The following is a 12,113-nucleotide window of genomic DNA, read 5'->3' on the forward strand; positions in this document are numbered from 1 at the left end:
CTCTCTCTCTGGGTCTCGGTCTCTGTCCGTTTGTCTCTCTTTTTTCTTCTTCCTTCGCATATTCTCTCTCTCTCCCCCTCTCACTCTCTCTCGCATCGTGATCGTCAAGTATACCTAGACGAGGTCGCCGTCACCGTCGCTATCGCGCTTATTCTTCTTCAGAAAAATCTCACAATCATCCTCTCCTTTTGTTATCTCGAAAAAAGATGCGTCAACAAGACTTCGATTTCCCGAAGAGTGAATAAATAAATAACAATGTAAAGACCGTCTCTCTTTTCATTTAATATCCATTACGTAAGAATAAATAAATCGATTTGATAGATGTACAAGTCCGTTTCTCTCTTTCTCTCTCTCTCTCTCTCTCTTTATTATCGTTTTATATCTTATTTCTTGCATCGGAAGTGTCCCAGTGTTAAACGATAAGATGGAATCGCATAAAAGATTGCAACGACAGAGGCTAATAATAAACGGCTGATAATCGTGATGTGAACACGACATAATATACAAAACATACGCGACTGTAACACATATATACATTTGTATTGAAATACAGTCCACGAGCGATGTCAACATGTGATGCAATATGGTTTCAATAAATACACTTTATCATGATTTTTCTCTAGAATGTTACGATCTACGTCATATTCGTTTTCCAGGGCACACGAGTATCGATTTCGCAAATTAATGTTATTTCAAATGTGAAAGAATCTAAAATTTTCTCAGATTGACAATTGTCTCTTGAAGGTATTCGCAGAAATCTAAAGTCTAGAAGAAGCAATTGATGATGATAATCATGAACGCTCGTTGTAACGTTGAATTATCTTTCCTACTTTGCGATTACAAAACAAGATTCTAATCAAAGATAGCTATCGACGTCGAAGAAAACTGTAAATATACTTGATTTTCTTTTAAGATGTATGTACATACATATGTATATACGTATGTGTCATACGTTTGTATATATCCTCGAATACCATCGTACTACACGTATTGTAGACCAGCGTTTCTCAACTTTTTTCAGTGTGGTCCAATACATTTGTTTGTAACGATACCAGGACTCAAATATTTACGATATATAATTTTTAAGAATCTGATAAAGACTGGAGTCATTGTATATTATTTTCAAAATTCTCGAAAACTCGCAAGAATTGACTAGAAGAAATCTCTAACAAATTAATTACTTTTCTCGTTTAAATTTAAGATAACAAGTATCACATCACAGGCCCATTAAAAATTTAACGCAGTACGATATTAAGCTTGCGAATCATAGGTTGAGAAACGCTGTTATGGACTGTATGTCTGTAAAATATATTCGCAGGGAATAATTCCTTCGATAATTTGACAGAGAGTCAATCATCGTTACTCTCGTACAGAAAATAAGAAACAAGAAAAAAGAAAAAGAAGAAAGACGAACTCGTTGTTGATAGATACGAAAAAATCGAATAAAGATTTCAATGTAAAATGAATATTAGGACATGTATTGTTAAAACATGAATGTCAATTGTTCCCGATAACGAACGCGGAAAAGAAGAAATCGATGTAAATGTTCAAGAGAACATTTCTAAATATAGAAAACAATTTTTTATTTGGGATATATCGGATGTAGCGAATAACTAGGGAAGTTTCGATCGATTGTAAAGTAGAAGGGCTAAGGGAGAAAGCTTATGGTAATGTCTGGCTATTTCAAAAAGGGGTCCCTTTTCCCCCTGGACTATTGCTGGGTGCGGTATTGCATTAACTAAGAATCAAGCAACAGATATATGTATATATTTGTCGACTCGAATATCCCGCCAAATGTGTTTTTATTCTCGTACTACGATGTGTACTACAATTACAGGCATCTTATTGCAATTTACATGAATATCTCGAGAGATATATATACGTGTTAAATGAAACGCGCGCCTTTATCAGTACAAGTTTTCCCTTCTCGTCGAGTAATTTGAAGTTTCTGCGATAAAACTTAGTAGGTAAAAGAAATCGTAGTTCTCTTATCTTGTTACTTTCCATTATTTACTTTAACACAATGTTTTACGCGTCCTCGATCGCATTAAACGTTCAACCATGCAATGTTGTATATATATCAGTTAACCACACACAGTGCTCAATGTAAAATCATTTTTGCTTTGATAGAAAACGATCTTATAAAAATGTTTTATCTTAACAGGGCCATTATATTACGTCGAATAAATCATCTTTTTTTGCGGAGAAAAATTAAAAAAAAAAAAAAAAAAAAAAAAAAAAAAAAAAAAAAAAAAAAAAAAGACCAAAGAAAAAAAAGAACAAAGAAAAACGATAATTTATATGACTTTAATGGTCGAATTATCGAAAACACGTGACGACGGATTCGAAGAAGAAAAAAAAATGAAAACGCGATTGTGTTTCTTCTCAGTCGAGAAAGAAAGAGAGAATGAGAAAGACAAAGATAGAAAAGATAGATAGAGAAACAGAGATCCAACGAATTAATTTCACGACGGTACGAAATTCTCACGAGATCTGTCTCGTAATAAATAACTTGCCCGAGGACATTAGTGTACCGACCTCCGGCTCTCTCTCTCTCTCTCTCTCTCTCTCTCTCTCTCTCTCTCTCTCTCTCTCTCTCTCTCTCTCTTTCTCTGTCTCTCTCATCTTCAAAACGGGTTTCCTCCTTCGGCTGAACGCTGCTCGTGCTTCAACGATGACGAATAACCTCGCGGAATTAGCATACTCATGCGGGTACCGAATTCGAGAGGTACGCGCGATATTTTACCATCGATCCCCTCGAATTACGAGCGACCTTGGGATTCCTCGTGAAACGGCTTTTTATAATCGATAACCCGAGAACGTGCCGATAGTTGACTCGACTCTCATCCAATTAAATTAACGAAACTTATCAAAGATAATACTAGAAAATTTAGATGTAGAAGTATATAAGAATTTCTGTCCTTCATAAGATAAGAATAAATCTTTCATTGTAATATCATTTTTATATATCATTCACTTGTTGATACTGTTGTTGAAAATATAAAAAATATTGTTTACGTATAGATATTACGTTAATAGTAAGCACGTCCTATCGATAAATGAAAAAATAACTTACCGGATTCTGAAGGTGTCTGAACGCCAAGATTCTCGAGCCTCTTGTAAGCGGGATGATTAAGATGATAGCAATGATCGCTAAGGGTATTTCTCAAGTTCGGTTGATGACTATTTTCTTCCTCTTTCCTTCTGTCATAGAACCGTCTGACAAGCTGACCCGTAACTTCGCTAACCGGCGCCGCCCTGATGATCGATTCGGACATGCATTCCGATAGCTTCTCGTGTATATTGATCTGATCGTGTCTAAAGACAGGAACTTCGTCGTCTGTATCTGTATCTGACGTCGATGTTGGTGGTGTATCGGGTCTTGTGGAATCTCCATCGCTTTCTAAACTCTTTACACGACATTGCTGAGATTGTTGTTGTTGTTGTTGTTGCAGCAACTGTTGTTGTTGTTGTAACGCTTGATGTTGTTGCTGAACGTTCATCAAGGAACGTGCAGATGTACTAGCACGTGATATGAGCAAACTCCTACCAGCTGGTATTTTCTTTTGTAACTGAGAATCTTTCTTAGCAGGCAAAGTTCTATTGTGCTCCTTGCTGATACACAAGCCGGCCCACATGCAATCATGATGACGAATCTCTCGAGATGCCATACATGTAACTTTGTCATAGATAAGCTCGGGAAGAACGGTCTCGTCGTACGGTCGATTGGAATAGATATCCAGTGGGAAGTCCAAATCGAACTTCTTCCAGATATCCTCCGAAACAACGCTCGCTGTTTCCAAAGCTTCGTCCATAGGGCCCAATTCCGGGCAATCCCAAACAGGTACTGGCATATTACCTGTATAACAACAAATTAGAAACGTGAATCAATTTTAACCAAGTATTTTTATTCTTACTTTCTGTCTTTTCTTTTCTTTTTAATTTTTTTTATTGCTACAAAAATTATCATTAAATTCGATCGATAGAACGTAAGAATGACATATAGATTTGAATTATTTATTATGAATTATATCATATAAAATTAATCATTAATCCAATAAGAGTTTATCGATAATCAATAATATCTTTCTTTTTAATCGAGATATTAACTAATCGAGATTAGAAAGCGTTGATCGTATTTGGTGAAGATCATAAAATGTTTGTCGCAATATTACGTTCCGTGTATCGTGAAAGAACGTTTAGCGGTTAACTTTACGACACGTGCCGCAATACATTGATGTATTATCGCGAAGATCAACGTTGTACATCGAGACATGTGAATGGAGGCCGCGTATTAACCTTGCATATTAGCGGTAAAATTAGACGACCTTCCACGTGGACGAACGCTCGATAGACCGGTCGACGTACATATGTATAACATATATGTATGTACATATAAAATATCGCGGCATATATACATACATACATACACACACACATATGTACGTACGCACGTACATGCATGCATGCATGCATGCATGGATGGATGGATGGATGGATGCATACATACATACATATATATGCGCGTAAATTGCATATAACTAGCTTTTTTCCTTCCGTCATGTATTCTAAGAAAAAATATACACGGCGCCAGGAAAATGTCACACATTTGACAAAAAATGAATAGAAACAAGTGAGTTTTTGTTATTCTTTCGTAACAAATGATCGACAAGTATGATGGATTTTACGGTAGTTAAATATTTACATTTGATCAGATATCCTCGAATAAAATTTTCATTCGCTGTATTAATTATAAGAGCTTCATTTAACAATCTAGAGTATTAAGCATTGCCTAAACGATCTTTCTTTTTTTTCAACGAATAACGAGAGCGATGATATATATATATATAAATATAAATATAAATACAAATATAAGTAAACATCTAAAGGAGAAGTGGAAAGACCATGTACGGTGCGAACGTAAGGAAATGAAAGGAGATCGCTATTTATTTTAAAACTCTCCATTCTTCCTCATGCCAGAATAATCCGGTTTCCGATTTCAAAAAGGCAAGGAAATAACAAGTCTCTTGGAATCCTCTTCTCCTTTTTTTGTCCCCCCTTTCCACTGAATAATAAATTCGACAAAAGGAAGAATCGACAGTCGCAACAAATATCAAGAGTATTTCTAAAGAATAGGGAAAAAAGGGAAAAAAGGGAAAAAAAAGAAAAAGTTAAAAAGAAAAGAAAAAGCAGAAAGAAAGCAACAGAAAGGAAAGGAAAGGAAAGGAAAGGAAAGGAAAGGAAAGGGAAGAAGGAAGAAAAGAAACGAGAAAGAAAAAAGAAAAGAAGAAAAAAGAAAAGAGAAAGGTATACTATGAGTATTGGAAGAACCGAAAAAGCTTTGAGAAAAATTCGCGGAAAATCGTTGGCAATGGTGTTCCTATCTCCTTATTTCGTCTCCAGGAATTTCAACGGATCGGCTTTTGCACGCGTAAGAGAAGCCGTTCAGCTGGAAATAGAGCATATCGAGTTATAAGCGTACCGGTAAGGAGCTTACCAGTATGAGTCACGATCAACGAAGAAATTCCACGAGACCTCGGTCGTTTCGCCAGTTGCAACGTTTACGAGAGAGAGAGAGAAAGAAAGAAAGAAAGAAAGAGAGAAACAGAAAACGAGAGGAGAGGAGAGGAGAGAGAGAAAGAGAAAATAAAAAAATAAAAAAAAAATAAGAGAACAGATAATCAAAGAAAAGGAAGCAAATCGAAAGAATTTTTATCGCAAGGCAATAATAAGTTCAGCTCTAGCTTATTCGCCATACCACCACCATCACCCAGCACCCCCACTTCTCTTTCGTCTTTCGTTCGTTTCATCCCTGCTTTTTTTTTTTTCTTGGCGTCTGTCCGACGCAACACAGATGGGTGGTTATGCGGACTGACGCGCGCGCGCACGGACCTTGATCCTCAGGGAGGAAACGCCCTCCTTATCGAATCTCGCGCGAGACCTCTACCGCTGACATCCAAGAAGAAGATGATGATTCAAATCGAACGAACGACACACAAAGTGACATTTTAACAATCGTGTAACATTAGAAATGGAGATTAGAAGAGAAATCGGCAACACCCTTCTCCTTCTCCTCCTCCTTCAAACCTCACCACCACCACCACGATACTTTCCAACCCCCATAATCTTACTGTCTTTGTGTCAAAATATATCTTATCTCAGGCAAATGTTTTTCTACACGAAACTTCCGTTTCTTTCAATCTTTCTCTCTCTTACTCGACACGTCACTTTGTTTTTCTCCTAACCTTTTGCGTCTTTCGCATTGTTTTCGTGGCAATCTAAACACGGTGAGAATGTGGGTCTTGGTTTTTTTTTTGTTTTCTTTGTTTGTAGTACACGCCAACTCTTAGAGAGACAGGAACAGTATCTTATTTACATCAAAAACTTATCTGTGAAAAGATAGAGAAGAGAGAGGGAGTGGGGAGAAAGAAGAGAGAAGAAAAGAGGAGAGTAATATAAGAGGTGAAAGCTCGAAAGAAATTTAAATGAAATTCGAATCACAGATTTCTCGTATTTCGTTTGGTATCGATTGATCCAATGATGCCGATTTTTATCGAATCAGGGGAGGAGAGAGAGAGAGAGAGAGAGAGAGAGAGAAAAGAATGAAAAAGATGAGGGGTCGATCGTTGAAAAAGAAGAAATCTCTGTCGTGAAACTAAGCGCCCTTTGTGACGCGTCGCTCGTGAAAAACTTTCCTAGATGAGAAAAACAATACACGCTTGCGCGCGCGGTTACCGCGCGTTCTAGCTCCCCCTCCTTCCACCCTCCCTTTACCTAACCCTCCTTCTCTTTAAAACGCTTGCTTGCTTGCTTTCTTTCTTTCTTTCTTTCTTTCTTTCCTTCTTTTTTCTTTTTTTTTTTCTTTTGGAGATTCCCAAGCGAAACATAGCCGAACAAAAGAGAATCGGTAGTAATGGTAATGACCATCGTGAAGCGGCCTTGAACACGAAAGAAAGCAAGCGCGTACCCTTTTTTTCTTCTCGCCTTCGGGCCAACCTAAGAGAAACAAGGAACGAGAAGGTTTGCTACCTAGGCGCGTCGTCTTCGAAGCGACCTGTTACTACCTCTACTACTACCTACTACTATCAAACGAGTAGTAGAGAGAAAGAGAGGAAACGTGAAAAAGAGATTGTGCCGTTTAGTCGCGTACGATAAACACGGTCTGAAATGTTTTGAAGAACAAAGAGTACATAAATAGCAATAGTTTTTGCAAGTGTTTACTGGAAAAAAGAAATAAGAAGAAGAAGCGTTTTTAGCGAAACTTCTTACGTAGTAAATAAATATATATGTAGGTAAACATTGACGAGTTCAAAAAAAAAAAGAGAGAGAGAGAGAGAAAAGAAAAGAAAAAAATAAAAAACAGGAAAGGGAAAAAAGTAGACAATATATAATATCTGACGATTTTTTTCATTGATCGGACTACTACACCGAGGAGAAATAAAAAGTTTCACGCGGCTCGAATATTTTCTTGAAGATCGAAAATAATAACAGAATAATAACTATCTAATTAAAAGAATAAAAAGGAAGAAAAAAAAAAAATTGCATCTTGTGAACGAAATTGAAAAATAAAAATATTGAAATGGCGTCGCTTCGAAAGGAAAAGTTTCACGGAAATTAAAATTGCGTTCGAATATCAAACGATGAAAAGAAATTTATTCGATCGAGAATTCGGATAAAGCGTGCGGCTTTCATTTTGAACTTTCGAAAATTGCTTAGAATAGAATATCGCAGCACGGTTTCGTTTTCGACGGCGACAACCGGCGATCGATGGATCGAACTTCTTTTTTACATATCTACACAAAGCGTCAGAGAACGCATAAGAAAACCGGTCCTCGGTCCGAGATTTAGAGATCGAACGTCACTCCTCTCCTTCAACGAATATTATCGTTATAACGAGCCGACAGTTCTTTTTTCACTAAATGCTAATTAGCTCACGGAACACATCGCGGATGGAACGATAACTTTTGATTTGGTAAACGGAAGAACTTCTGAGAAGAAAAAGTGGAAACAGAGAGTAGAAAAATTCTTAAAAAAAAAAAAAAAGAAAGAAAAAAGAAAGAAAGAGAAAGAGAGAAAGAAAATAAAATGCGACGTACTCACCAAAAATCACATAATCAGCCATTTTTTAAAATAAACAATTCGACGAACAATAACCAATTAATATAACTAATAAACAAATAATTTCAACGAAAAACATTAACATCAAATTCCACTCCGAGAACGCATATTACCGTAGTACCGTACGGTCGAACAGTTGGCGGGAAAACTGAAGAACGCTTGGAAACATTGTAAAAGCAAAGGGCCTTTTGCAGAATCAGGTAAAAAGGAAAATGGTAGGGATGGGGGTGCAAACGATGGGAATTCCAGGCCCGCACGACGAGGCGTGGCCTTGTATTGAAGGGTACGGAAGCGAGTGAATCGTCCCCCCCTCTCCTTCACTCCCTACTACCCTAACTCCCTCGCTCTTCTACTCCCACTCTCTCTCTCTCTCTCTCTCTCTCTCTCTTTCTCTCTCTTTTTCTTTCTCTTTTCCTAAAACGGGCGCACGAAAGAGAGATGCTTATCTCGCAGTCGACGATTAAAAATCGCGACGACGATAGAAGCGCGGCGCCAACGACGACGATTCAGGTCTCTAATTCGAAAATCGCGTACTTGTAATCGTCGGCTCGACGAATGCGTGATTCAGCAAAAGAGTCTATTTATTACCCATTCCGAAGAGGTGCGAGAGGAGGTCTAGAACGATATTGTAAGGACAAAGCTCGAGGCGAGTTTCCGCTCCCGCGAAATCGATATATACATAATATACACATACGCGTACAAACATTACACACATTATACATTATACATGACACAATATGATTACGATATCGATTTCGAGATCAGAGTTTTTCTCTGATCGAGGCTCTTCATTTATTGAGATCTATGTTTATATATAAACATGGTTAAAGTTCAGATTAAGAAAAAGAAAAAATATATACATATATATATATATATATATAGAATATTCAAAGAAATTTAAATTTAATTAGATGAATGAAATATATATAATGTATTTATATATAAATAATATGTGATGTATTATATATATATATATGTATATGTATATTAATTTATTAAATATTGGAAATGAGTCAGGTTGAAGATAACTCGAATAATTTTGTCCGGTTTTGAAGACTCATCCGAGTTTCGAATAACAACAGTTTTGAAGTACGTTACATATACATGTGCAAACATATTTATCCCGTACAACGTGCACGTTGCGTGAAATTAGGTAAAAGCGTGGGCGGCCGGCGAGAGTCGCGCTTTTTCGCCTGCGTTTAAATATTCACGGCTTTCGAATGATCCGTAACCTACGGCAATTCTCATCATATATATACATACACACACACACATACACACATGTCCATACATATTATATATATATATATATATATATATATATACAGACGTACGTAAATACGTAAGTAGAATAGTATCGTGAGAATAGAACAAGAGATTAAACCTTTGGCGTATCGATCGTTACCTACATCTCTCTCTCTCTCTCTCTCTCTCTCTCTCTCTCTCCATCTCTCTGTCTCTCTTTTTCTCATCAATGGTGACATTAAAGAGAGAGACAAGAAAAGAATCAAAGATAAATGAGTAACGAAAGGAAAAGTAACGAGGTGCCAAGTGAGAGCAAAGAGCGGGCGAGCGACAGAGACAGAGAGAGAGAGAGAAAGAGAAAGATAGAAAGAGAGCGAGAGAGAGAGAGAGAGAGAGAGAGAGAGAGAGAGAGAGAGAGAGATAAACGAAGAGATGAACTAGACGAAAGAGGAACGCGTGTAAGATAGATAAAGATAGATATAAAAGACATGGATGAACTCGACACGTGAATTTTAGCCAGTCCATCTCTTCTCTCTCTCTCTCTCTCTCTCTCTCTCTCTCTATTCTTCCCGTTAAAGGAATACGCGTACACACCCAAACGAGTATTATAAACTGATCGTTATGACGAAGAAAATTTATAACAGTACGTAAGAAATAAAGATAATAAAAAAATATAATATGAATAATAAAGTAACGGTCTGACTAGATAATATATATTAATATATTATATTATAGTATAGTATAGTATAGTATAGTAGTCGGCTCGGAGGGCGCGGTATGTTCACGTACCTGACAGCCACCACTTCGTGTCGTAATCCAAAAGCGAGATAGTAGTAGTAGTATCCACTGTGGAACGCACTTTGGCGCGAGTTCGAATCTCGCGGTTTTATACAAGTGAGAAAGAGAGAGACGGATAATACCGTAGTAATATAGTAACACCGATTAGGAGAGATCCGAAAATGTACGATTCCCTCTTGGAACGCTCGCCGGTGTGAGAAATATTATCTTTCTCTTCGATCACTCTCTCTTTCTCTTTCACACGCACTGCTTCTCTCTATAAACGCGTTGGTTGTGTTGTCTTGCGTTTCTCTTCGATTAAAGAGAGACAGACAGAAAGAAAGAAAGACAGACAGACAGACAGACAGACAGACAGACAGACAGAGAGAGGGAGAGAAAGAGAAAGAGAGAGAGAGAGAGAGGAGAGAGAGAGAGGGAGGGAGAGAGAGAGAGAGAGAGAGAGAGAGAAATAAAGAAAGAAAGAAAATCAGCTTACAAGGGTGTCCCTTCTTCTTCTCAAGCGTCGCAGCAGCTTATGCTGCTATCGTTCCGCCACAAACGCCCTTGTCGTTTTCTTTTAGAATCAAGATAATTGCTTCGAATAAATTTTATAGAACATCTACTACCGCTGCCTTCTTCAACCAGGCAGAGGAAGAATTTCATTCTTAGAGTAATCCTGTACAAAACTTTCTAAGGTGGTAAACCTTTTATCTTCTTCTTCTTCTTCTCTATTTCTCTTTTCTTTTCTTTTCTTTTTCTTTTCTTTTCTTTTTCTTTTCTTTGTCTGTTCTTATCTTTTATTTTCCCTTTCCTTTTCTTTTATATTTTAGTTACTTGTCGTCCCTCTTTGTACGTCTTACAGTATCATCGGCCTCTCTCGCTCTACGTTTGCTCTCGAAGGGAGTCGTACGTACGCGCACACCAATCGGCAACGATCCGATCCTCTCGGTAAGGCCGGTAAAAGGCGACTGAACTGTGCGATCCCGTGCGCTTTCCTTCCATCTTCCGCGGCTATGTCCACCGCTACGGGACCGGGCGCCAGAACCGTATCATTCGAATAAAGCACCCTGTCTTTATGTCCCATTGAATTTATCGGAATATTAATACACTATTTTTCTGTTTTTTTTTTTCTTTTTTTCGATTATTTAAACATCCTGAATTTATATAAACGTAAACGTACGATCATTTGTAAGGATTGCGAATCGAGCGTTAAAAATATCGTTCGTTTTCAGTTCGTTGATATTTAGCTCGTTCGAAGAAACTTTAATATCGCGACATCCTTTTCGAGAAAGGCATTCGTCCTCTGGAATATGTTATGGTTTGATGTACGCCGTCTCGCGTAAGTTTGTCATGGGAGAAACGTGGAGGCCACATGTGGTGCGAGCTTGCGGTTGGCAACCTGTCGGAACCTGTACGGATTTAATACTTGCGAGTATGTAGACGTGTTATGCCTTACCCTCCTCCTATCATCATGCTCCCACAATGTCTATACTCCTCGATCGCGTTTATCCGGATAAATTTACACGTCGATAACTTCTTACGCCTCCTACTTTATCCTCTCTCTCTCTCTCTCTCTCTTTCTCTCTCTCTACCAAACACGTGGACCTTTCGATTCTCAAACGAGAGACGTGAGTCTATCGTTTTTGTAATAAACGCTGCTTACTTGGAAGCCGTCCACGCTTTGTATATAACCCTTTGAGTTTTTAATTAAAATCTTGCGACAGTCTCGACTAGGCCAATGGCGTAGACTCTTTGACTTTATCCACTTCGAAACCATAGTGGCAAAAGATTAGGCGGTATTATCGATATATCGATGATGGCTCTGTGTTAGGTGTATAAATGTCTAGCTATGTATGTATGTATAGTAAACGCGTGCTAGCGTCGATCGATCAAAAACGTGCCGTCCCGTGGAGGAGAGAGCTTAGCGGAGCAGAATCTTCGTCGAAGGAGACACGCTAAACGCGTTAGCAGAT

General features: G+C 37.9%; 1 protein-coding gene across 3 annotated transcripts in view; it reads right to left on the minus strand.

Annotated features, from left to right (window-relative positions):
* LOC122633645 (myb-like protein AA) overlaps nt 1–11,131 on the minus strand; it is a 34,745-nt gene extending 23,614 nt beyond the window's left edge. The window contains exons 1-3 of one of the 3 annotated variants that reach the window (XM_043821790.1): nt 10,637–11,131; nt 10,153–10,417; nt 3,077–3,859 (exon numbers count right to left, since the gene is read on the minus strand). In XM_043821790.1, coding sequence (XP_043677725.1) covers nt 3,077–3,854 — 778 coding nt within the window. In that variant the 5' untranslated portion in view covers nt 3,855–3,859; nt 10,153–10,417; nt 10,637–11,131. Of the gene's footprint in view, nt 1–3,076; nt 3,860–10,152; nt 10,521–10,636 lie in introns of those variants that run through there. The other 2 variants (XM_043821779.1, XM_043821770.1) reach the window with 2 other exon arrangements.
* Nucleotides 11,132–12,113: the final 982 nt, after the last annotated feature.

Source organism: Vespula pensylvanica, chromosome 1 (assembly GCF_014466175.1).
Source record: "Vespula pensylvanica isolate Volc-1 chromosome 1, ASM1446617v1, whole genome shotgun sequence".
NCBI lineage: Eukaryota > Metazoa > Arthropoda > Insecta > Hymenoptera > Vespidae > Vespula > Vespula pensylvanica.